The 26,135-nt window shown below is 40.9% G+C and overlaps 1 protein-coding gene across 1 annotated transcript; it reads right to left on the reverse strand.

The window, feature by feature from the left end:
* Positions 1-534: 534 nt before the first annotated feature.
* On the reverse strand, positions 535-24,599 carry metap2a (methionyl aminopeptidase 2a). Its single transcript, XM_017494137.3, has 11 exons — positions 22,195-24,599; positions 19,304-19,408; positions 17,023-17,088; positions 13,413-13,515; positions 12,861-13,022; positions 11,958-12,139; positions 11,725-11,819; positions 8,543-8,639; positions 8,317-8,420; positions 6,704-6,819; positions 535-5,573 (listed from the first exon to the last, which is right to left on the reverse strand). The coding sequence occupies exons 1-11, from the start codon at positions 22,343-22,345 to the stop codon at positions 5,321-5,323; spliced, it is 1,434 nt and encodes a 477-aa protein (XP_017349626.1). The 5' UTR covers positions 22,346-24,599; the 3' UTR covers positions 535-5,320.
* Positions 24,600-26,135: the final 1,536 nt, after the last annotated feature.

Consider the following 26,135-nt stretch of genomic DNA (forward strand, 5'->3'; position numbering starts at 1 on the left):
AACAGCAGGTCTTGTGGGGTGTTCCTGGTATGCAGGGGTTAGTACCTACCGAAAGTAGTCCAAGGAAGGACATGACAAAGAGTTCAAGGTGTTGACTTGGCGTCCAAATTCCCCAGATCCCAATCCGATCTAGCATGTGTGGGACGTGCTGGTCAAACAAGTCTGATCCATGGAGGCTCCACCTCGCAACTTACAGTGCAGGATCTGCTGCTAACGTCTGGGTGACAGATCCCACAGCACACCTTCAGAGGTCTTGTGGAGGCCATGCCTCGACAGCTCAGAGCCGTCTTGGAGAACAAGGAGAACCTATATAATATTAGGCGGGTGGTTTTAATTTTATGGCTGATCGGTGTAGTCACGTTCCAGCTGAATGTCTTTGGTTGCAAAAGTGTCAGGACGATGAGACGAGCAAATCGGCTGAGATTAAATGCAGCAAATAAGGATGAATGAAAAGTATTTATCATAGCTATGAAGAAATGTGAGAGATCTCGAACACACTGTTGCACATCATTATAAATCGTTCTAAATGCAGTATCTGAAAATAAACTAAAGTCGGCCTTGTCCGTTTACAATGATCAGAGATTGGAGGCAACAAAATGAACACGACAAGCAGAGCCAATAACCAGTGTTCGTGTTTATTTACATATTTATATTTATTATATTTTACAACAAATATATATGGAGAAAATGTACCAAATTAAAATGACACAGGTTCTGCAGGTTGTAACGGTGTCAGTTAAAGGTCTCAGTTGAATGCAAATGTAGGAAACTTCATCACTCATCCACAGAAAACCACTCCAACCTTTCGAACCACTTCTCCAAAGAGGAGTAAAGAAGTCCCTCTATGGGGAAACTGTAAACTCTATAGCCGAAAGTTTGTGGACACCTGACACCCGTATGTGCTTGTTGAACATTTCATTCCAGATTAATTCCCACGTATACTGTTATAATGCGCTCCACTCTTCTGAGAAGACTTTCCACTAGATTTTGGAGCGTGGCTGTGGGGATTTGTGATCATCCAGCTACAAGAGCATTAGTGAGATCAGGTACTGATGTCGGGTGAGGAGGTCTGGGGTGCAGTTCATCCCAAAGGTGTTCAATAAGGTTAGGGTCAGGGTTCTGTGCAGGATACTCGAGTCCTTCCAGTAAACCCTTAACAAACCACGTCTTCATGGAGCTCGATTTGTGTACAGGAGCATCGTCATGCTGGAACAGGTTTGTATCTCTTAGTTCCAGTGAAGGGAAATCCTAATGGTACAGCATACGAATACATCCTATACAATATGGTGCCTCTACATTTGTGGCAAAAGTTTGGGGACGGCCCATGTACAGGTCAGGTGTCCACAATCTTTTAGCCATATCTACTTATTAATGCCCTAAGTTATGTTTACGTCGTTAGCATCGGTTGATGGTGATGGGGATATATGGCTGATTCGTAAAAATAACCTAAAGTAGGCCTACATTTGTAGCGTTACCCAAAGCAAATGGGAATATCTCGCCGCTTCAGCCACAAGTAAAAATCTCATTTTTGCTTTCACATGAGCGAGGTGAGGCATTTGTAGGCTGGTCTGATCTCAAATGAGAATTCATGGAAAACTATGGCAAAAAAAAAAAAAGAAGGGGGGTTTGATTGATGACTAGTCCATCAACTACACCAAGCATGGAAAAAAATGATGAAAACATGCACACCTCTAGTAAATAAATATAGGTATTTAATTGGCTTACAAAAAAAAAAAAAAAAAAAAAAAATCAAATGAAAACATGAATGCATTTCAGAGATAGTATACAAATACCCAAAGCACCTTATATTTACGTAGCAGAGTGCACAGATTGCCTTTTTTTCTTTTCTTTCGTGATCACCATGCCATAAGAAGCTGAGCAGCCATACTCTTTTCTCACCCCTTTAATTATTCCTTTTTCATTATTATTATTATTATTATTTTGCTAGTCACCGAGTAGAAACGGATAAAAGCAGCAGTTTTCAATGCACTCAGATTTTCACATGCCTGAGCCACTAAATCCAACAAGCCCTTTATCAAGTGAATCATAGAACTCTGGATAATAAAAAAAAAAATACCCAAAAAAGTATGTTTACGAGACCGCCAGGACCCGAACTGAGAGCTGTTTACTGTCGGTATCTATTTCATTTCACCTTAATCAGGTATAAAAATAAAAATAAAAAAAACATAGCTGGGCCTTGTTTCTCCAAAGCACTATACTGTTAAAGAATGTGCAAAGTGATTCTTGTATAGGGACGAGACCGTAGGTTGTGCATCCGGATATGTGATTTAAAAAAAAAAAAAAAAAAAATTCTGATGTCTGAAAAATACTTTTCAAAGGAATCCTCTAGCATTCCACATTTATTCATTCAAAGCAAAGGTTCACATACTTTTGCCCCTCACAGATATGTAATACTGACCAAGTATAATATTTTTGTCTCATTTGTTTAACTGGGTTGTTTGACTTGTGTGAAAATCTGATGATGTTTTAGGCCATATTTATGCAGAAGTATAGAAAATTCTCCAAGCACTACTGTATATTCATATATACTGTATATTTAATGTTGTTCTGTGAGACACTGTACTACAGAGTTACTACAGAAACGATAAGGTACTAAAATGTTTATTACACAATAGTTAGTTCCGGTCCACTCATTTGTGTGTGTTGATATTTAGTAAAACAGCACTCCTGTTTGAGTTATTGCGTAAATGTAAACCTGCAGTTAGAGACAATTCTTCTCAGTGCTCTTACAGTAAATCAATCGACTTCTGACCAATCAGAATGGGGAATTCAATAGCACGGTGGTATAAAGGCGGTTATTTAATTCGGTCAATATTTGTCTGCACAAACATTTATTTCTGCCCTTGAAGAATTCTTCCCTTTAAGCTATTTTGTAAATCATCTGTGTGCTATCAGACCACGATGTAGCGGTGTGTAGAATTATGCACGAATACCTCAAAATCTTGTAGAAAGCATAAGTAAATGAACCGCATTGCTACAGTGTGGGTCAGCTTCAGTAAGCCTCACTCACATATCGGTCTCAACTGTTATAACATAGAAAAGAAATCAGTCGCATGTGTAATTTCTTCCCTAATACTTGGTCACTCCTCGTGTGGCGGTAAAAACTGGACCAGTCCTGTGAGGTAAGGCAGCCGCCAGTTTCATGAAATCCCTGTCTCGATCAATTATAGTCTACCGTTAAACCGAATGGTGCTGCCTATTGGTGTGTTCCAAACAATCCCACGTCATTTAGAACTTGGTCCATAAGTATTTGGACAGCGACACGATTTTCGTAATTTCGCCTCTGTACACCAGCGCAATGGATTTGGGAATGACGCAATCAAGATATGATTCAAGTGTAGACTTTCGGCTTTAATTGACACAAATATTGCATTAACGTTTAGGAATTACAGCCATTTTTGTGGAGTCCCTTCATTTTCACAGGAAGGAATTGGACAATTGTCTGATAAGCAGTTTCATGGCCAGGTGTGGCGTGTTTCCTCGTTATTTCATGACAAATTAAGGAGATAAAAGGTTCAGAGTTGATTCCAAGTGTTGAATTTGCATTTAGTAGCTGTTCATGGGAACTCTATATATTCGGCCCGAAGAGGTGTCGATGCATTGTGAACGAGGCCGTCATTAGGCTGGAAAAACAAAACAAAATACACATATGAGAAAGATAGCAGAAAGTTTAGAAGTGGCCAAATCAACAATTTGGTACATTTTTTTAAAAAAGGAGGAAAGCGCCGACGAGCTCGGCAACACCACAAGGCCTGGAAGACCACAGAAGATAACTAAAGTGGTTGATCGCAGAATTCTTTCCTTGTTGAAGAGAAACCTCTTCACAGCATCTAGCCAAGTCAAGCACACTCTGGAGGAAGTAGGCGTGTCATCGTCAAAGTCTACAATCAAGAGACGCCTTCATGACTGTAAACACAGACGGTTTACTTCAAGATGCAAACCACTGATAGCACTCAAGTACAGAAAGGCCAGATTAGGCTAAACAAAACAAAACAAAAAAAACCTGCCCTTGTTCTGGAACAAGATTCACTGGACAGATGAAACCAAGATTAACTTGTACCAGAATGATGGGAAGAGAAAGAGTATAGAGAAGGAAAGGAAGGGCTCATGATCTAAAGCATACCACATCATCTGTCAATCATGGTGGAGGAAGTGTTATGGCATGGGCATGTATGGCTGCCAGTGGAACTGGGTCACTGGTGTTTACTGATGATGTGAATGCTAACAGAAGTAGCAGGATGAATTCTGAAGCGTACAGAGACGTACTTTCTGCTCAGATTAAGTCAAATACTGCAAAACGGATAGCACGGTGCTTCACAGTACAGATGGATAATGACCCAAAAAAGTCCCGCAAAATCAACCAAAGAGCTTCTAAAGACAAAGAAATAGAATGTTCTTAAGGTCACCTGACCTCAACCCAATTGAGTATGCTTTTCACTTACTGAAGGCAGAAAGACCCACAAACGCACTAACCGAAGCCAGCCAGGGTAAAGGCCTGGCAAAGCATCTCAAGGGAGGAAAATCAGCATTTGGTGATGTCCATGGGTTCCAGCTTTCAGGCAGTCATTGACTGCAAAGGATGTACCTCCAATTTTTCAAAATAATCCTAATATTTATAATTATGTTGAAAATGTCTATAATTCCTAAACAGTTAATGCATTATTTTTGTTAAACCCCCTGAATTAAAGCGGAAAGTCTACACTTCAATCACATCTTGATTGCTTCCTTTTAAATCCATTCTGGCGGTGTACAGAGACAAAAAATTATAAAAACACTGTCAGATTGCGTCACCGAATACTTACGGACCTGACTGTGCGTATATGGAATTGCGGCCAGATTATTTTGCGGACCAGACGATGTCCCACTGTTCTAACATGCTCGTCGTGGAAAAACAGAGAGAGACGTGAATGCGCAAAGGAAACTCGCTTGTCTCGAAATAACAGAACATCAGTAATAAAAGATCTCTGTGAGCAAGATCAGATCTGTACCAATACAGAGATGATGCCTGAATCCATTCAGGTTTTCCTGATACACACTATTGATACACACAGATTTGTCACGGTCTTAAAGATCTGAGTGTCTGGAGAAACAAGGCCCAGGACAGCAGCTACAGAAGCCTGTCCGTCCTCCTGCATAGTTTAGAATTTATATTTCATATAGCTTTTCATGCAAAAGGTTGCAGCGTCCACTGCTCCAGTCAGTTAGTTAATACTTTCAATTATTAGTGTGCGTATTAGCGTGTGTCCCATTTGGACTGTGTAGTTTCTTTTGTACAGAACAATCTAGGCGTGGGTGCGTGTCAGTAGTCGTCTCCTCGGCTCACCACCTCCTTGCACGTGGGCCTCAGCAGAATGGTGTGTTCGTATTGAGCTGTGTAAGAGCCCTTGGCATCACAGAGTGGTGGGTAGGGGTCGATGATGCCCAGGTCACATAGGTTCTTCAGCGCCATCAGGTACTTGCTCTCACCGAGCCGGTCCAGCCAGCGGCGGCAGAACGCCAGCGTGCCGAAGTTCTCATTCACTACATTCAGCAAGTGTTTGGCTCTTGGTAGCCTGGAAAAATCAAACACAAGTGAGAGCTAAAAGAAAGTCCTGTTTCCCACCTCATGCTAATAGAAGCTGGTTAATACTTTTCATGTTGTTAGTTTATAAAATATCAGTTTATAAAGTTCGACAAAGACATGGAAGATTTTGAGTCATAAACTGCAAACTGTGAATGCATTATTATTTATAATAACTCCAGTAGTAAGGCTGAAAACGTTTATATGCAAGAAGCAGTTTTGCTCTCATGATCAACTTTGTAGCTCAACATCTAGGGATGTACACAGGCATTCGAATATCCGGTTAACTGTCAGTAGCGCTATAGTATTCAAATACTCAGTTCAATTCAATTCAGTTTTATTTGTATAGCGCTTTTAACAATGGACATTGTCACAAAGCAGCTTTACAGAAACATATAAATTCAGGATATAAATTTTACATTTATAAAATGTGTCCCTAATGAGCAAGCCCGAAGCGACTGTGGGAAGGAAAAACTCCCTGAGATGGTATGAGGAAGAAACCTTGAGGAGATCCAGACTCAAAAGGGAACCCATCTTCATCTGGGTGACACCGGATAGTGCAATTATAAATAATTCCCTTCTATAGCTGTGTACTGTGTACATTTATGGCATTTGGCAGACGCCCTTATCCAGAGCAACTTACATTTATACAAAAAAACAGATGAGGGTCAAGCAGTAGCAGCTTGGTGGTGCTGGGATTTGAACTCATGACCTTCCGATCAGAAGTCCGTCGTCTTAACCACTGAGCTACGATTACCCATGTGTACTGTTCATTGCTGTGAAAAAGTATCGCGTGATTTCAGAAATGAAAACAAAATCTGAGACAGGACTGAAAATGTCTCAGGTGTTTCTTACTTACATATTAGTTGGAGAGAGACAAAAGACAGATAATACATTTCCAGTAACGTACAGTGCAACTCCATTAAAAATCTTAAAGGTACATTATGCCAGATAAATAGGTGGAGTTAAATAGGATTCCTTATTTATAGAATCAGCAGCATTTCGGTCAGGCTGTAGTGGCAGTAACTTCCAGATTTCCTGTTTTTCAATCCCATTTATACGAAACAATGGACTTCCAACATTGTCCTCTCATCACACACACACACACACACACACTCTTACCTGATTGGTACGTGTCCTACGTCAAAGTTCTTCATGTAATGTGAACAGTCCATGTCATCATGCACAACTCCCTTCCCCGTACTGCCAAACGTCTCAATAGCATACACGTCGCCTTCCTACACACACACACACACACACACACACACACACACACACACACACACACACACACACACACACACACACACACACACACACACACACACACACACACACACACACACACTTCACTCAGTACACCAGGATAAAAACTGTCAGGAAAGTATAAACCAATGAGAGACATGATATAAACGGTCTTCTCGGGAAAACCAACCAGCGATCAAGGCAACCTGACCAGGTGTTAATTAAAATGAATTGAGGAAAAACATATTCAAGCTTTAATATGAAACATGATTTAGGTCAATACAGCAGTGCAAAAATAAACACCCTCCTGACAAATGGTACTCTCTCACTCACTGTAAAGGACTCGGCCTTGAATAAGTTCCCCAAGGGACACAAATTCTATTACTCCCCCCACCCGCCCCCCTCTCTCTCACACACACTCTCTCTCTCTCTCTCACACACACACTCTCTCTCTCTCTCTCACACACACAAACACCTTGAGATATAAGGCTGGCTTAATTCAATTTGAATGCCATAACGCCCTGATGTTAACAAGGTTATTTACTACAGTAATGGCTTTATGAGTTTTAGGGCTGTCAGGACGCATTACACTCTCCGAACACTACTCATCTTTTCATAAGATTAAAAAAAAAAAATGTAAATAAAAACCTGTTGGAATATTAAGAAGCACTTTTAACAATGAACATTGTCTCAAAGCCATTTTACAGAAATATATACATTTTGAATGCGTAAATGTACAGTGCTATTAAATATTTATATTTTTTCTGACCTATTTTGTTATACCATTTGTACCTAGTGATATTTTTCTTGTCATTGTACGTGTGTATACACTTGTATCTGTATCTTAGCTTATATGGCACTACAGTGGACGTTTGGTGGCGGTGAGACTCACTGAACCGAGACAAGTAGAATACAAAAAGTCAAATCCGGCCATATAGACATTAAGGATTATTATAACTGTTATAACGGTACAGTAAATGGTATAATGTTGTGATTTTCTTTGCTTAAGACTACGATACAACTTTCAACATTCATGGTTTATGTGATTCATTTTGTGGCTGTATACAATTATAGCCTAAAACGCATATTTGAATGTTTGTTTAGTTGTTTTTTTACCCCATTTTCTCACAGTTTGTTCATTTGCCAATCACGGGCTAGCTCTAGCTAGCTCCCCACTCACTAGCTAGCTCTCTGCTATCACACAACAGCGGCCAGCAAGGACGGTGAGAGCTAGCAAGTGCTTGCGATGAGACCGGTGTACCCAGCCACAGCATCTTTTTGAACGGCTGCTCAAGCTATATCTGACTGACAGTTTCAGAGTAATGCCCATTCCTCCCTTCTAGCAAACTCAGTCGATTGTGGATGGCTGTGGAATCATGGGGGTTCGAACTTGCTATCTGACAACATGGAGAATGGTTTTGCAAATAAACTTGAGCTATGAAAATTTTAACAAATGCGGAAAATTTCGCCATACAACTTTGTGAACATACCTCCATTCTGGTGGCTTCACCGCCCTTTACGATAGGAACTGTTTTGCCAGCATGAATCCGGTACTGACCAATGGAGTGACCATTCAGGTTGCGGATTGGCTTAACTGAAAGAAGGCGGGGAGGGAGGGAGGGAGGGAGGGGGAGAAAAACCTGTAAAACATTTGCATTGATGCAACATACATCGTTTAATTCTGTTCCAAAAGTGCAAAAAAGATGTAGTCCATACCTTGGTATGTTTTCCCATCTAACTCCACCTCATATGACTCCATCACTTCCTGTATGGACTCTCCAACATCACAGAGACGCACGTCAATGCCTGCACACTGAGAAAACACACACCGTCACCTTACAATCAGCTTTCACACACAATCAAGTACTGCTTTACTGTCTACAATTCATGCTTCATAGTGTACAGCAGGGGTGTCCAGTCCTGTAATCCTGGAGTTCATACAGAATATACTTAACACACAGCACCTCTCAAATTCTTTCAAGCAAGACAACATAACAAGACTAGCAGGAATTCCAGTCTCATTTCTTTTTGGGGGCTAGTTTTTGCACTGATTTAGCTGGTCAAAAAGTATGATTAGCAAAAGCTTGATGATAAACCTGGATGCAGGTTTGAAGGACTCATGCTAGCCATGCTGATTAGCATGACTAGCATTTTTAGAAGGTAAAAGAATCAAGTAAGGAAAGGAAGTTCAGTTACATTCTTAGTATTGAGAAACAGAAAATATCTACAGGAAGGCTATTCCCTATAAACAGCACAGTGAATTAAGGGTATTCCTTGCCCATTATGGTGCTTTGTTTGGAGACTAACCAATCGCACTGCCCTTCAAGACTGTACTGGGTATTGACCACTACGCTTTCAGACATGACCACGACATGATAAGACTGCTGAAGTAGAGCATTAAAATAGTGAACTGAGTGCAGTACATACAGCGACTGAATAAATCGTTTATTCCACTAGGATCACTCTCTAACTACATTCTCACTCTGAACAACAAGACTATTCTGATTATTTGCCTGCCTGACTGCCAAAAAAAGCATTTTCACACACTGATTAATTGAGAGACTGAGTGACTGGCTCCATTGTACATCTCACTATTCATCCCATCGGGCATTGCTTGAACAGAGGGGGTGGGGGGGGGGGGTGTTTGGTGGGTTGTAAGAGCATGTCCTGTCATACACTAGATGGCGGTGTGTACCTAAAACACAAGTTACTCTGGGAAGTTATGATTACTGTACACTGACGACCGCTGCACACATAAAACCTGGGCCAAGTTGGAGAACTCAATGACACTGCTATTTTTTCACCAATTTGTATTCGTTTTGAGACAGAAAATATTCTGTTTAACAACAGATCCGTGAGATAAATATCATTTTGAGACAAGCAAAACTGGACAAGCAATACACACACACACACACACACGCTCATCATTATGCTTAAACGCAATACTGTGCCATAAAATCATATAATGTACACACACACACACATTTTTTTGAATAGTTTGTAGTAAAATATCTGCACATCTTCTGTATCATAAAGCTCTTCTGTTCCTAAAAGCATTAAGGTGGCATGCCAATTCTGATATTGTGGGATATGTTAGAAATACAGTTGGGTGATGTAATGAGCGGTGTGATAATTGTTTGTATAACAGCATGTGGTAGATTGGTTTGGGGGGGGGGGGGGGGGGGGCAGTTTTTTCCAGCAATTTGCCAATGCTAAATTTATTTATTTATTTACTTAATAAAGAAAGATATCGTACAATGTATCAATTTATAGGTATAACGGCTATAAACAGTCGCTCCCTCACCGGCATCTCGTTTTTTTCTCTCTCAAAAGAATGTATCTTGTCTTGTTAACAGCACAACAAACAGCAAAGACTCTCCCATAAAGCTGAAACGAATAGCTTTACTTCCTACTGTTACAAAGCGCTGACACGGGAGACTCCTCCTATAAATGTTACATCATTTTTCGTTTGTTTGTTTGTGTTCTCCTCACAGAAAACTTCACCATGTCAAAGATGATTTTTTTTTTCATCTGTTTATATGGAGCGTCCATGTTACTATAGCAACAATGACATACTAGAAGAAGTGCTTTAATAAGAAACTGTGATTTCCCTTGCAGCTGGAACTACAGTTGTATTGTGACGTAAGAGAAAATGAACTAACACCTTCTAACCAATCAGAATTAAGAATTCAACAGCATTGTAAACTAATCAGTTTGAGTAAAAAGAGACTTGATTTTTTAACGGTCTTGTACTTTCTGCAAGTCTTAATTTCTAACAGACAAGAGCTATTAAATACAATTAAAGGTGCCTCCCCCCACACACCCCCAGACAGGTCTCAGACAGTTATGCGGGTTCAAGATTTGAATGATTCCCGCCCATTTTCACAAAACCCCGCCCCCAGAATCTATCAAATTACTTCCAGCGTCCCAAGTCGCCTACTTATACTGTGCATTAAAAGTATGTACTCTGAGTGTGTAGAAAGAGAGTATGGAAGTACTGGGACATACAAACACGTCCTGTAACAGAAGAGAACGTTGTTGCCTAGTGACACACACCATCACCGTCAACACACTCCTCACCGCATTTCACCTTTTCTACAGTCATTATTCCTTACATTATTTATACTATATCATTTCATTTATCATTCCCTTGATTTAATTATGTTTTTATGATAAAAAAAAATTGGCTCGTGCTTAACATTTAAGTCCTTGCTCTTGATTACTGAAGACGCATCACTAACGTTACACTCGTCCGCCATGTTTGCAGGATGAGTTCGGCGAAGCAAACCGTCACGTGTCCTCAGATCCACACGTCGGAAATCTACCGGAAATACTAGACCGTCCAGGTAACTTTGGGATACTCGTTTCCACATACTACGATTTGAGATACACTGATTCTAACCGCGGATACTATTTAGGGTGGAGAGTAGGCGAATTGGGACACAGCAGGAACTGACGGGGGGCACATCCAAACCCGAGCGAGCATTCTGGACCAGAAATCGGTTTTCCAATCTGCTTTTCTCAGCGACTTCATACACTTCTGCTAAGGCCACAGCTTAATGCGTCGTTTTTTTTTTTTGTTTTAAATCATGTTCTCCATATCTTCCAGTTTATTTTATTAAGTAAGGAATTTTTTTTTTTTTTTTTTTTTTTAAATCACCTATTGCACCCTTTAAGGGAAAATAAACAATTCTCTTGTGGACAGCTATTTTCATGTCACTACAATGTGCTTGGCTAATCTTACTGTCTATGTGTCTGTTTGCTGTACAATCCACTATCCACCCAAAAGAACCTATTACTCACTGAGACGCAATACTTTCTGTGCACTCACCAGAAAAGAAGGGGAATTCGAAATAAAGAGATTTACAACTGGCATGCATGTCGACACATCGACACACCTTGATTCCGGTGTCGGTGGCATCTTTGACAGCCTCAAGGAGGCGGTCATACTTTGGATTAAAGGTGACAGTAAAGGCACAGTCGATAATCCTCCCTGAAATATACATACACACAATAAAAATCTACATCGACGATACAGACAAGCGTGTTAACAAGCACGGATTCGTAACGTCACGAACATTTTGGCGCACTGCACTTCCTATGACCTCCGTGAGAATGTGTGTGTGTGTACCGTTGATGTGTGTGCCAAAGTCGATCTTGCACACGTCGTCGTACTTCAGCACGGTGGGGTCTCCCGCGTTGGGTGTGTAATGAGCGGCGCAGTTATTGAGAGAGCAGCCAGTGGGAAAAGCCAAACCTGCTTTCAGTCCATTCTCCTTAATTAGCTTCCTACTGCACTCCTCCAGACGCTCGCTGAGAGAGAGACATAACGAGAATCAAGATCAATGAAGTGAATTCTCAAATCCGATCGATCAGAAGGTCTTAATTCGTTTTCCATTACAGCGGTAGCGCTCGTCTCGAAGGCAAATCAGTGGTTTACATTAACGTGAACGTTCTAATACGTTATCGTTTCTACAGTAACAGCTCTGTAATCTAGAACTAATAATAAACCCATTCAAAATGAGTTGTTATTCAACAGTGAAATGAATGATATGGTGATATTTCCTGTAAGACAATGCTTATTTAACGTACCGTATAAGTTACTGTTATTTTAGTGTACAATCATGCCTAGTGCTCTTCCTGCATGTATAAAGGTGTAAGGATTTTCTCGCCAAGTGTGACTTCCTTCACGGTGATCGAGTAAGAAAGAGACGTAGGCCTAAACCGATTCAGTTCGTAATCAGATAAGAGCTGTCAAAATGTACATGATGCTCTTGCACCGTTACGTCATCGACAAAAATGACGAGAGCATTTACACACTCTGTAGTGGACAATGTTTAAATGACCGTAAAATCATGGTAAATTTAACCCATAGGGCAGACACTCCCTGAATTAATTAGTGATCGATGAAAGTGATTACACAGCGTTTTCCCAGGATGCCACACATTGATACGCAATGATATTTCGTATTGTCTTGTGCACTAGTCGTATACGCTCATTAAGCAAAGGAGGAAGGATTGCGATTGGTCCTCACCAGATGTCTATCATGGTCAGGCCTGGTTTGATCCAGCTCTTCACGTACTGTCGTACCTGCCGATGCGCCTCCGCGGCCTGCCGGAAATCGTTCCACATGTCCTCCCTGGCCTCGTCTAGAACACGCTTCTCCTCGCTGCTCATCCGCCACGCGGCACTCTGCCTGGACAACCGTTCCCACATGGACATGAACACTGGTGCATACGTTTCTGGTGCATTCAGTTTCAGGGAGAAAAGGCTTGAGCAGAAAGCAGTACTGAAGCCTTTGAAAGCTGCTTGAAGGTCAGAATGTCACAATCAATACAGAGTGGTGGGTTTCATCAGCACTCACGCAAGAAAATAGTGGGACAAGACTCGGTTTGCAGAAGGACTACCTTAAATAGTACAAGAGTGACCTCTGTGTCAGGTGCCTCGGCAATGTAATACAGGATAATATTACACACTGCACAGGGTAATCTGAGGTAGAGCAAATTTCAGGTAGGACAAGGTGATCAGAGGAGAGAACATGGACATCAGGAGAAGAGGGGGATGATAAAACACACTAGTTTCTTACCCATCCGGTGAGGAAGGATATTCACACTCCTCTCCGACAGGGAACACTCCGTTTGGATAAAGCTCACATATCGGCACAGAAGGAGGATCAGTCTGTGTTTTAGCTGCGGAAAGATAAAGGTAGATAGATCGACGCATAGCAAGGCTACATGATATGGTACAATTAGTGCAGTTTTATAAGGAATTGAGCTGGAAGTGTTATTGAGCATCTTGCAGAACCAGGCACAGTTCCTCTGAAGACTTTGACACTCGCATTTGCTTCCTATTTTTTGCAGCAGCCTTCATTATAGTTTTTTGTCTGAAAAGTGTCTCTTACGTAATCTGCTGCTTTCTTAACTGACCTACAAACATTTTTCTGTAATATTTCATTTTGTGCTGGAAAACTAAAGTTTGGGAATCTAACATGTCTTTTGTTCGGACTCGATAATGTAGAATTCATAACAGAAAAATCTATAACAAGGGTTGTTATAGATTTGCACATACATACACACACATATATAAACATACTGATGATGTTGTGATACGTCATGGTTAATGATTGGCCTGTATTACTTTGAGCAAAACATTTTTTCATCTCATTAGTGGCACAATTCATCAAAACACTGAAGGCTCACAGGACACAAAAAAAATACAATGAACACAATGGAATACGCAGGTGGACGGATGGATAGAGTTGCGGTTATAAGTTTACATTCACCTTGCAGGATTTGCAACATGTTAATTTCAAAAATAATAAGAAGGATCCTAAAAATTGCATTTTGTTTTTATATTTAGTTCTGCCCTGAATGAGCTATTTCACATAACAGATGTTGACATATACTCCACAAGACACAATACTAATTTACACAAACGAACCAGTTCAAAAGTTTACATACCCTTCATTATTAATACTGTGTGTCGTTACCTGTGTTTATGTTTTGTGAGAGTTGTTCACGAGTCCCTTGTTTGTCCCGAGTAGATAACCTGCCCACTGTTCTTCAGAAAAATCCTCCAGGTCCTGCACGTTCTTTACTTTTCCAGCATCTCCTGCATATTTGACCCCTTTCCAACAGTGACTATATGATGTTGTTCCATCTTTTCCCACTGAGGACGACTGAGGGACTCGTACACGACTATTACAAAACATTCACTGATGCTCAAGAAAGCTGCACGATACATTAATTGCCAGGGGGGGTGTAAACTTTTGAACAGGATGTTCGGTGCAAATTGTTGTTATTTTGTCTTCCTGAAACAATCTGGAATGTCCTTTCTTCTTCAGGGCATTCCGAATTGTTGTATTGGCTACGCGCAGTGCTTGCGCAATGGCTCTTATAGATTTTCTCTCTTTTCTCAGCTTCATTAAGAGCCAGGGGGATGTAAACATTTCAACAGGACGATCTGTATAAATTGTTATCATATATTTAGAAAACTGTTTTGGGCGAAGTATCCTTTTAATTCTTTCTCTTGAAACAAAATTTTGAAAATAAAGTGCATTTGCAAAATATCTGAAATTGCAACAGTTTTTCTTACTTTGAATGTGGGGAAAAAAATTGTAAATATACTATTCGAGAAGCCTAGCGTCTTTTTTTTTTTTTTTTTTTGCTATGTAGGCCTGTTTCAATTCATGCTTGTACGTAACAGTTCAATTATCGCATATCGTTGCCATATGGCAACTGTTACATTAGTAATTAGTAGTCTCGCCTAAATATTGAAAAATTCATCAAATTTTGAGAGCCCTCCGATGATGACCTTCACCATGCCATGTGATTGCAGAAAAGGGAGCGCAAACACCACTTCCTGGTCAGAAAAAATGGCTTTTTTTTTTTTTTGTATTACTTCCATTATCGTACTATCAAAAACGTGGAGCTAAATGAATTGCTGCCACATGGCAACACCATGCAGTAAAGCGTTAAACTCTACCAAAGTCATGGAGAATGAATGAATCTGATCACGATCCAAGATACTGAAGCTCATCAGTCAAGCCCGGTTATTGTACTGTCTTGTGTTGTTTGCGCACGTCTGCATGTGCACTTTATTTAGAAATGTGTAGGTCTTATTTAGTTGTGTGTCGTCTCATGTAGTCAGTGTGTGAGTGTGGAGTTTCCTTTCACTCTGTACTGTACCAGCTGTATATGTTTGAAATAATAATAATAAAGCCAATTGAATTGACTTGGCTTGACATGGTGGAGGTAGTGTCATGGCTCGGGCTCGCATGGCTGCTTCTGGAACGGGCTCACTAATCTTTATTGATGATGGGACTCATGACGGTAGCAGCAGTATGAATTCTGGCCAAGTCGATCGCCAAAGAAAAAGCATCACAGAAGAAGAAACCAACAATCTGGTGACGCGAATGAGTCACAGGCTTGATGCAGTTATTGCAAGCGAGGGACAAGCGAATAAATGTTAAGTGGTATTTACTTTAATTTACGTCAAGACTTATCTGTTCATATACTTTTGCTTACCTGCGAATTCATCACAAAAGTGAACAGATCGACACAAGTCAGAGGCATTTTGTAAACATACTATGGACTGATGAACTAAAAGTGGAACTCTTGGGCAAGAATCACCAAAAATATCCATCCATCCATCTTCTATACCGCTTACTCCTTTTCAGGGTCACGGGGAACCTGGAGTCAATCCCAGGGAGCATCGGGCACAAGGTGGGGTACACCCTGGACAGGGTGCCAATCCATCGCAGGCCACATTCACACACACACACACACACACACACTCATTCATACACTACGGACACGCCAATCAGCCTACCATGCATGTCTTTAGACTGGGGGAGGAAACCGGAGTACCCGGAGGAAACCCCTGCAGCACAGGGAGAACACGCGAACTCCCCACACACAGGACCACGGTGGGACTTTCGTTGGAATGTGAAACACGTAAACATCTGTAGAAGCAGGTGGGTAAATCAGCTCTTCTTTTAGGTTTTTTTATCAGGTTTATCAGGTACATCTGTGCTTTTGTTCTAAGCTTCTACATTGAACCTTGAAGGATTTTCCTCCAGAGAGACAAACTTTACTTTTTATTCAATTTATCTTGTTCATTTATTGTTTTACTAAGAGTGCGGGAAGGGATTATTAAGATTTATTTTTACAACATTTAGCCTGAGAGATAGATCATGAAGCATTTCGACCAGTGTATGCAGCCATAATCAAAGAGGTCTGTAACGTTAGACACAAACGCACGTAATGAAGACTAAAACAATGCGTTCTCTTTATTTACACGGCAGCAGTGAAATACTGACCGTGAAATATCTCAGAAATTTCTGCAATCTGCAGAATGACCCTAGTGATACTGCAATGATCCAAATGACTAATTGCTTGGCTTGCATCCTGTCATAACTGTAATTCACTATAGATTCAAAGCATCTGTCAATAGAATAAATGTAGGTGAAAAAATAAGTAAGAGGCCGTATTGATGAGTGCGTATACGTGCACGGTATAAGGGAGCAGCAGAGCGGAGTTTACACTGCAGGATTTTCCCAGTAGTACAGCATGCTTGGCCCAGCGCCAGCTCACTGTACCGCTCTGCCAGGCATGAACTCATCCACTCGCACAGGAATAAGGGCAAAATCTTACTGTAGTGTCCAAGAAGGACAGAGGGAACAAAAAAGAACTCACGGCCACTCTTTTTCTTCGTCTTCTTCTTCTTTTTTTTCCCAGCAGAACCGTCTCCATCATCTCCATCTGTAAAACATTTTTGTGACACGAGCACAATATAATGAATGTAGAGGCTGGGCCTCTGTACTCCTCTGAAATGAGAGGAATTACGTGCATGATTTAGAAAGATAGATTTGTGTCGTGTGAAAAAATAAGTACACCCGATAGAAATGATAGACTTTTTTTTTTTTTTTTTTACTTATTTGTACAAGCAAATATTTGATCATCTTTGAAACAGTGAATATTAATGAAGTTGGTATACTTGAACAAAACCACAAGGAGAACGAGCTTTTTCAGAAATTTATTCAACAGAAATATCAATAGATGTGAAATTCTTCTGTGGAAACAGTAAGTACACTCTTGGCCTCAGAAGCCAGTACTGCCCCCTTTAGCAGAAATAACGGCTTGTAGACGTTTTTGTATAATTGTCCACCGGTCTTTGACATCGGCTTGCTGGAATTTTTGTCCACTCTTCCATGCAGTATTCTTTCAGCTGCAAGATGTTTGAGGGTTTTCTTGCACGTTCTGCCCGTTTCAAATCACCTGCAATATTTCAATGGGATTCAATTCCGGGCTTTGACTAGACCGTTCCATAACCCTCCATTTCTTCTATTTGAATCATTCCTTGGTGGATTTGATGTGTTTCAAAGCTCGAAAGGTCCATTTTATGGTTCAACTTCAGCTTTCGGACAGACGGCCTCACATTATCTTCAGGCACTCTTTGATATGATGCAGAATTCATAGTTGAATCGATGAATGCAAGCTGTCCAGTCGCTGAGGCAGCGAAGCAACCCCAAACCATAACACTTCCACCACCGTGCTTCACAGTCGGTATGAGGTGCTTCTCCTGAAAAGCTGTCTTTGGTCTGCACCAAACATGTCTGCTGTTACTGTGACCAAACAACTCCATCTTTTGATTAATCTGTCCAGAGCACATTATTCTAAAAGGCCTGGTCTTTGTCTATATGCTCATTGGCAAACTGTAGTCTTGCAAAGGATTTTTCTTGGTACACGATTGTAGAAGCATGTACTTTTACACCAACAGCTGCAAGACTTACTCGCAGATCCTGTGATGAAATTTTAGGGTTCCTGGAGACTTCTTTTAGCATTAGACAGTCTGCTCTTGGGCTGAATTTGCTGGGACGGCCAGTCCTGGATAAATTGGTAGTCATTTGAAATCCGCGCTATTTGTAGATGATTTTCAGTGGAATGATGTATTTCAAATCATTTGGAGATCTTTTTAAATCCCTTGCCAGACTCATAGGCATCCACAAGCTTTTTTCTGAAGGCCTTACAGATCTCGTTAGATCTTGGCATGATGACACCACACACCTCAGTAACAAAGGGAACATCAGACACTAGATATGACAGGAGTATGAATAAGTCAGGTTCCCCCTGCACTCCCTAAGCAGGTTCTAATCACTGGCTATCAATCTTGAACACCTGTTTTATGGATTTGAAGGTGTGATAAATGTAGGGGTGTGCTTACTTTTTCCATGTAATTGATCTGTTTTCTGTTCATTTCAACTGTATAAATTACTACAAAATTTCAATTTGATCTGTCTTTCAATAGAGTGTATCACCTTTCAAAGAGGATCGAATGTTTGCTGGTCCTATTACAGTATTGTCTAATAGCCTTAGGCACATGCAAAGGAATACTGTACAGCAAAGATGCCTTCAAACATAATGAAATTAAATGCTTCTACATGGAAAAAATACTACAAAGAGCAGTAAACAGAAATAAATGAAAAAGTTGATATTTGGTGTGACGTCCCTTTGCGTTACAAAATAATTTCTTAAGTGGTCTCAGGTAGAATTTGTGCAGTTTTATAAGGAAATGAGCTGCAAGTGTTATTGAGCATCTTGCAGAACCAGCCGCGGTTCTTCTGGAACCTCTGACTGTCGCACTCGCTTCTTATTTTTGCAGCAAAACCCAGCAGCTTTCGTTGTGTTTTTTGTCTGAAACGTGGTCTAGTACATAACATGCTGCTTTCTTTACTGACCTACAAACATATTTCATTTTGTGCTGGAAAACTGAAGTTTGATAATCTAACATGTTTTGATATACTGACTCGATAACGTAGAAGCCGTAACATAAAAATCTAACACAAAGATTTTACTCAAAACAAAAATAGGGTGTCTAAGACGTTTGCACAGTACTGCATGTAAAAAAAAACACCCAAGCATTTCCATGGGGTGTACTTATTTTTCACACGACTGTATGTGTGTTTGTGTGCTACACCTTCTAATCCGTTCTCGTCTCGCTCCCTTTCCTCCAAGCTCTGCTGCTCCAGTGACTTCCTCGTGTCCTCGACGACTCCATCCTCCCCCAGTTCAGCTTGTCCTGCTGCAAAGTCAGACACACACACACACACACACACACACAGGTGAATGAGCCCAAAAGCAAAGGAAGTGCTAAAGGCACAGATTCATCCAGAGCTGCATTCCTCATCAGCTATACCCATGGGATGTCAAGGCAACTGATTGAGAACCCTAAATGGGTGTCAGTTTGGAAGGAGGACAGTTTCCTATCACAAAATGCATGAATGAGATGGAGGACTTGGCAAAGAACACATAATACCCATCATCATATGTATAACCTTGAGAACCCCCCCCCCCCCCCACACACACACACACACACACAGCACAAACGCATTCATAAATTGGATTAAACTGCGCAGCAAACTATACCATTTGCACATGAATTACACATGTAGTATGTATAAATAAATCCCAACTATCTATGACACGATCGGAAACGCCAAAGTTGCAGCTTTGCGACAGAAAAAAATGAGCTATTTTTATTTTCGCTTTATTGTGACCTACTTCCTATTAGATATGTAGTGCACTATATGTGTGTATAAGCCATTATCCTATTCATTCATTCATTCATTTATTTATTAATGACTGCATGTCGACAGAGGATGAGCACACTGGTTCTTATTTCCAGTCTGGCCCGGGAAAAACATCATATACTGTAACAAAGCTGTATAAAATTATAACTAAAGTGCAAACACAAAAAGTACACTAATAGCCTTTTCTAGTGTAGTCATACAGAATGGGAAGCTGATTCCCATGTGCTTTCCTATTGGATACAAACACACACACACACAACATTCCCACTAAACCCTACCTGACAGCATTTATAATTACACGCTCGGTTTAGAACAAGCCGTGTTCCCAAAGTCTATTTAAAGAACACCGTTTCAGTAAGGCAGTTACGGCACATTTTTCAGAACAGCACAGTCAGTGTTCATTGTGCGGTGCAGTTACGGCGCTATACTTTCAGCCGTGCTTTTCCCTACTGAGAGGAAGACACCCCACACTAGGGCACTGTATATCCACATGCTGTAGCTACGTATCTAAATTACATCTGCACACATGGCTGAGAATCTTCTGTAGCAGCATGGACATGTTAATTGTAGGGGAGAGAATATTTACCTAAGATTTCTTTGTCCCGAGAGTTAAAATGAAAACATGGAGACGCAGCGTTCGGTTTTTACGCGCCGTTTATCTGGAACAAACTCTCAGGTCTTTCAATCAAGACTGAAGTCTTTTCTCTTTACCGCTGCTTTTATTAAGTAATATCTCGCACTGCACTGTAACGCTTACTGTTTCATCCTGGGGTTTTTTTTTTTATTTAGAAGGGGAGGAAAAAAAAAAAAAAAAAAAGGAACGGGAGCAGAAAGTGAGGGACAAGATGGGGATAGAGAGGATGGAGGGGGGAGGAGGAGGACAGAGAGAGGAGAGAAGAGGAGAGAGAGTGGAGTGGGAGAGGGAGAGATGGAGAGAGAGGGAGGAATGATGGAGAGCGGAGGGCGGGGGAGAGAAGAGATTAGGAGAGGGAGAGAATATCCTGTTCTTATTTTCTAATAGACTTTTCTTTCCTTGTTGTATTTGAATGTCTTTTTATGTTTCCCGACAGTATGTCGTGTTTGTGTTTTATGTGAAGAATTTGAATTGCCTTGCTGTTGAAATGTGCTTTACAAATAAACTTAAGGCTGATTATATGATATGACAAAAATATCATATCAGGCTACTTGAGGACATTTCTACGATACACGGTGTATCACGATATATTACTAGCTAACAAACTGTCTGCAAAATTGTAGTAAAATAAACACACACACAAAAACCCCCCCATGTTAAACTGACTTTGACGACACTTATCTACAAGGACAAAGAAGATTAAGGGTTTTATTTAATTACGTCAAATCAACGTCATCCATTCAGCAGTTTAATTTGTTATCATTAAAAACATTTTAAAAAATAATAAAATACATCACCATACCAACGATATCTCAGAAAAGTGTATCGCGTAATCATTTATCACGATATCGATGTAATATCGATATATCGCCCAGCCCAACAAATAAAATCCCAACAAATAAAGAGATCATGTGATACCAACATGTATCAATTAGGCAGAACTTATAGGTTTCAGACCTTTTTCAGCCTGCACGCTTTTAAGGCTAGTAAGACTATACTTATAAAATGGTGTGTTTTTTTTTTTTTTTTAAACAAACAACTCTCTAAGACCTTACAAGAACTTTTTGTTTTTATAGTGTGCATGCCTACGGAGGTGAACTGATCTAGAATATTAATAATGAACATGACAGAGAGCTGGATTGTGAGCGGGCTTGTATAGATGCACTTGAATAATAGACTAGACTCGCTGTCAAGTGGACCCTTTAAACTGATTACTCTTGTTTTTATCATGATGGTTTTTTTTGGGTTTTTTTAAATGATCAATTATGAATGACAGTTCATAATTAAGCTGTGCCATAACATTTCCAGCATATAATAAAGGCCTACCCTGGTTACCTGATGTCCACTACTCGGAGTTGCCTGAGGTGATGTATTAAGAGGGCAGTCCTGCACCAGAGGGGTCGGCCAAGAGCAGTAAAGCACTTGGAACCTCTCTGTATGGGTGCAGAAGACTGTAATTTGGACTCTTAAGGAGTACAGACAGGCGTTAGGGGCTGTGTCACGTGACCGCGTGCATGCAGTTTGACAGCCGGAGCAGCGCGCGAGCCGGTGACTGTACAGCCAAAGCTAGGAGGTTCTCCTTCCACCCCCCTCACCGCCCGATTTCCCCCCTCACCGCCCGTCCTCCATATCTCCCTGCCTTACCCGAAACCGCGGCTTTGCTCTTCTTTCGCTTTTTTTTCTTCTTTTTCTTTGCAGGGTCGGACTCCGCGTGCTCTGTCGCGTGCTCTGTCGCGTCCCCGTTCACGTGCGCCTCATCCGCCGGGAACAGCAGCTCCATTCCTGAGTGCTGCATGACAGGGAGAGTGAGAGAGAGAGAGAGGAAGACTGATAGAGAGAAGGAGAGACAGAAGGATCTCTGCAACCGGAGCCAGCTCCAAACAGAAACAGGGGGATATACCACAGTGGGCGGAGCTAAGAACTCCAGTAGGCGGGGCTTTCCAAATATGGTTTGAGAAGCGTTTCAGACTTGGATGGTGTCCCAAACTACATATGAGGTGCGGAAGGTCACATGATCACATGAATCCTTTTTGATGGACACCTGCTGACCATCACAACCATCTGTTCTGCTTCCACAAATCTGGAAGCACGCTTTCCATTTCCCCGTCACTGGACCTGAGGCAGAAACCTGTTCCAGCATGACAATGCCGCTGTGCACAAAGCGAGCTCCAGGAAGACATGGTCTGTGAAGGTTGGAGTGGAAGAACTCGAGTGTCCTGCACAGAGCCCTGACCTTAACCGGAACACCGACTGCACCCCAGACCTCCTCACTCACCGTCAGTACCTGACCTCACTAATGCTCTTGCAGATGAATGATCACAGCCACGCTCCTTCACAGAAAAGTGGAATGTGATGTTCAGCAACACATATGGGTGTCATGGTCAGGTGGTGCCCACGTACTTTTGGCCATAGAGTGCAAGTTCTTTTGATGCATACAATCAGAAAACATGCATTTGTGATGCCAAAACCTACAAACAAGGAAGACTTGGACACGCGGGATAGTTTAGTTAAACCCTCCTATTATGTTATGGGCCAAAATGACTTCCACAGTTTAAATTCATACAAAAACAGCAAAGAACAGCTTAAAACAGTAAACCTTTATTATTATAGTTATTATTATTATTACAGTTCATGACCCTAAATGAGGAAAAGTCAAATTGGAAATGGGTCAAATTGATCCATAACATAATAGGGGGTTAAACCCTTACTACTGGAACGTGACCACATTTCGGTGATATCAGAACTGAGGACTCACATACTGAAGCAACCAGATCGACGTGCAGTAATACTGGAAGTAGTGTTCTTTTGTAACAAAAAAGGTCAATTTCCTCATGTTTGTAGAACACTGCTGAGCTGTCAAAATCTAACACAAACAGAGGAAACTAAAACCACATGAGAAACACCAGCACACAAACTTTAAAAAAAGAAAAAAGGAAAAGAAAAATATATTACTGGCTTTATCACGCAGTTCCTAAAAGTGTCCACTAGATGGAAACACTGCCTCGGCTACCTCTCAAATTAATCTACTACCCTTTCTGAAAAAGTGTACTTACCTCTGCAATGTTCAAATAAGGGAATCTTTCACAAGCCTGGAAGACCAGAGAAATATTATCCAGATGATAACTACTTTGATACGTCATCTCCTCCACCATATCAGCATGGCTGACAATCACTCATAAGAATTATTCACTGAAACATTAGATCACCCTGTCGGTGATTATTTTCCTATAGCAGCACTGTTATGTTTTATTCTTTAATCATAAGATTTCAATAGGATGTGCCAAATTTAAAGGTGCATTAGATAAGATTAGCTTTTTTTTTTGTTTGTTTTTTTTAAAAATCAAGATTAGGTCTATAACATTTATGTAGGTGGGTCATGACTTAAAGTCCCCATGAAATCAAAATGGAGGTCTTTGTATGAACAGGTTGATGACACGTGAACGACACGATTCGCATTTAGAAGATATACACGTTCAAAACGTACAGTTTCTCTCTACCACCAATCAACAATTTTGATGACATCATCCCGCACTTCGGATTTTCTATCCAATCGAACGCTCTCTAGAATCCGAAGTGTCCCGCCCGCAACTTTATGAAAATCACCTTGCTGAAGTTGGCGTTGTTGAGCGAGAGGAATCATATCAGCACGCGTGGGTTGTAAATGCGTCTCAGGCTGTTCGAACATGTGCGCTTTATTCAGTATTCCAACTGTAAATTGGTTAAGAAGGAAACGGCTTGAATTCATTCACGTCGAAGGAGGGAGGAGCCACTCGATACGTCCCGCCCTCACTTCCTGTTTCAGTGGAAATTACATTAACACAGCGAATAATGCTGCATGCTTCAAAGCACTTCATTTGTATCATGTTCTAAAGAACTCCCGTGCTACTTGTACAAGCAAGGATGAACTTTTATATATTTATTTATATTTTTTTTAAAAATGGACCCATTGCGCCTTTAAGGCATTTATCATGATGATCATTAGTACGATTGTTATTTAGTGTATATTTTATCAGGTAAGTATGTGTAAGACAAGTTAGCTTTGCACGACAGTATCCATTTCCAGCTCCATCCCTGTGCGTGTAGCAAGAACAATAACTGACACACAAACTTCTCTTGGTTTACTCCATCAACCCCACGTCTGACTTCTGCACAAGCACACGACACCGAGCTCTGCTTCAAGACTCCTTTATTATTCCACAAATGATAAGGCGAGGTTGCTAAATGAAATGAAGAAAAAAACAATTTTAACAACCTTTTGAAAAGGCATACGTGTTGAGGACATGGGCACACACACACACTCTCATAGACTGACCCAGTCGCTCACATGTAGTGTATCTGTCATGGTCACAACTGCTTGGGGGGGTGTCAGGATTACGCATGGAAACAGTACAGAAATCACCGAGCACAAGACCAAGACACGAACACACTCACATCAGAGTAACAGATGCACAGACAACGGATGATGCATCCCATGTCAGATTGTCTCTACAACTGAAATCTCATTTCAAAATGAAACCCCTATGAAACACCCCCAGTGCCACCAGTTAATCTTTAAGGCATGTATTCATGTGATGGGACCGTTAAATGCTATCGGAGGTTTATATACAGGAATTATCCGCAAAAGTAAAACCCAGGTACAAACAACAGCCGAAATAAAGGAGAGACTTCAACAGAAGTGAAGAGGTAATAAACGACTTTGCATAATCTCGGTTATTATGCACATTACATTCCTGTCTACCGAGCATCAGCAGCACGCACCGCTCCCGGAACCACGACGTGAAAAGACGGCCGTCGATAAACAGCAAAACCGTCGAGAGAATCACAACGAGCACGCTTGAGCCCTTTAGAGTTCCCAAAAGGAAGGTGTGACGAATCATAACCGATAAGCGAAGCTCAATCCCTTTAACGGACAAAACTGACACTAATACTTATAGAACATGAACAAACCATCAGATTACGTGTCGCGTTAAAGTAATGAACACTCGTCTTGAGGGGTTTCTTTTTCGTTTGTCCCCCCTCAAACACCAGCATCAACGAATGTTTATTCAACTCACGACGAGACATAAATCCAAAGGAAACAGTGAACTCGGGTCCAATGGTGAGATTTCGAAGTGGCTCACGCTTATAGTAGGATAATATTACTCTGATGTCACAGCAGTGCTGAATTCCCTGTTCTGATCGGGTGACCTGAGAGTAGTTCCGACCGCAAGGCAAAAAATAAATAAAATAAAAAATTCCGACGTCGACGTGATTCGTTTTCGGAGTCATTCACAGGGACGTACATGGCGTGCCACTTAACCTAATAATAAACAAATTTTCAAAAAGGTCTTATTTCAGAAAGAACAGTCGATACGGTGAGGAACGAGCCACGAGCGTCAGTGTTCTGTAACGTTCGGTATGTTTTCGGAGAAGAGTCAGTGCTTTGCTGTTTCTCTGTAACATTACAAGCTGGGGGTTTTTTTTCTTTCCGTTTTTTAAGCTTTAAGACAGGGCGGTAAGGGGAAAAACTGTTTGTAGCTGCTAGAACGTTTCTGAGAACAGAAGCTAACATTGCTCCTGGAATTTCTGTTAAACGTGACATGAAA

Source organism: Ictalurus punctatus, chromosome 19, assembly GCF_001660625.3.
Source record: "Ictalurus punctatus breed USDA103 chromosome 19, Coco_2.0, whole genome shotgun sequence".
Lineage (NCBI taxonomy): Eukaryota > Metazoa > Chordata > Actinopteri > Siluriformes > Ictaluridae > Ictalurus > Ictalurus punctatus.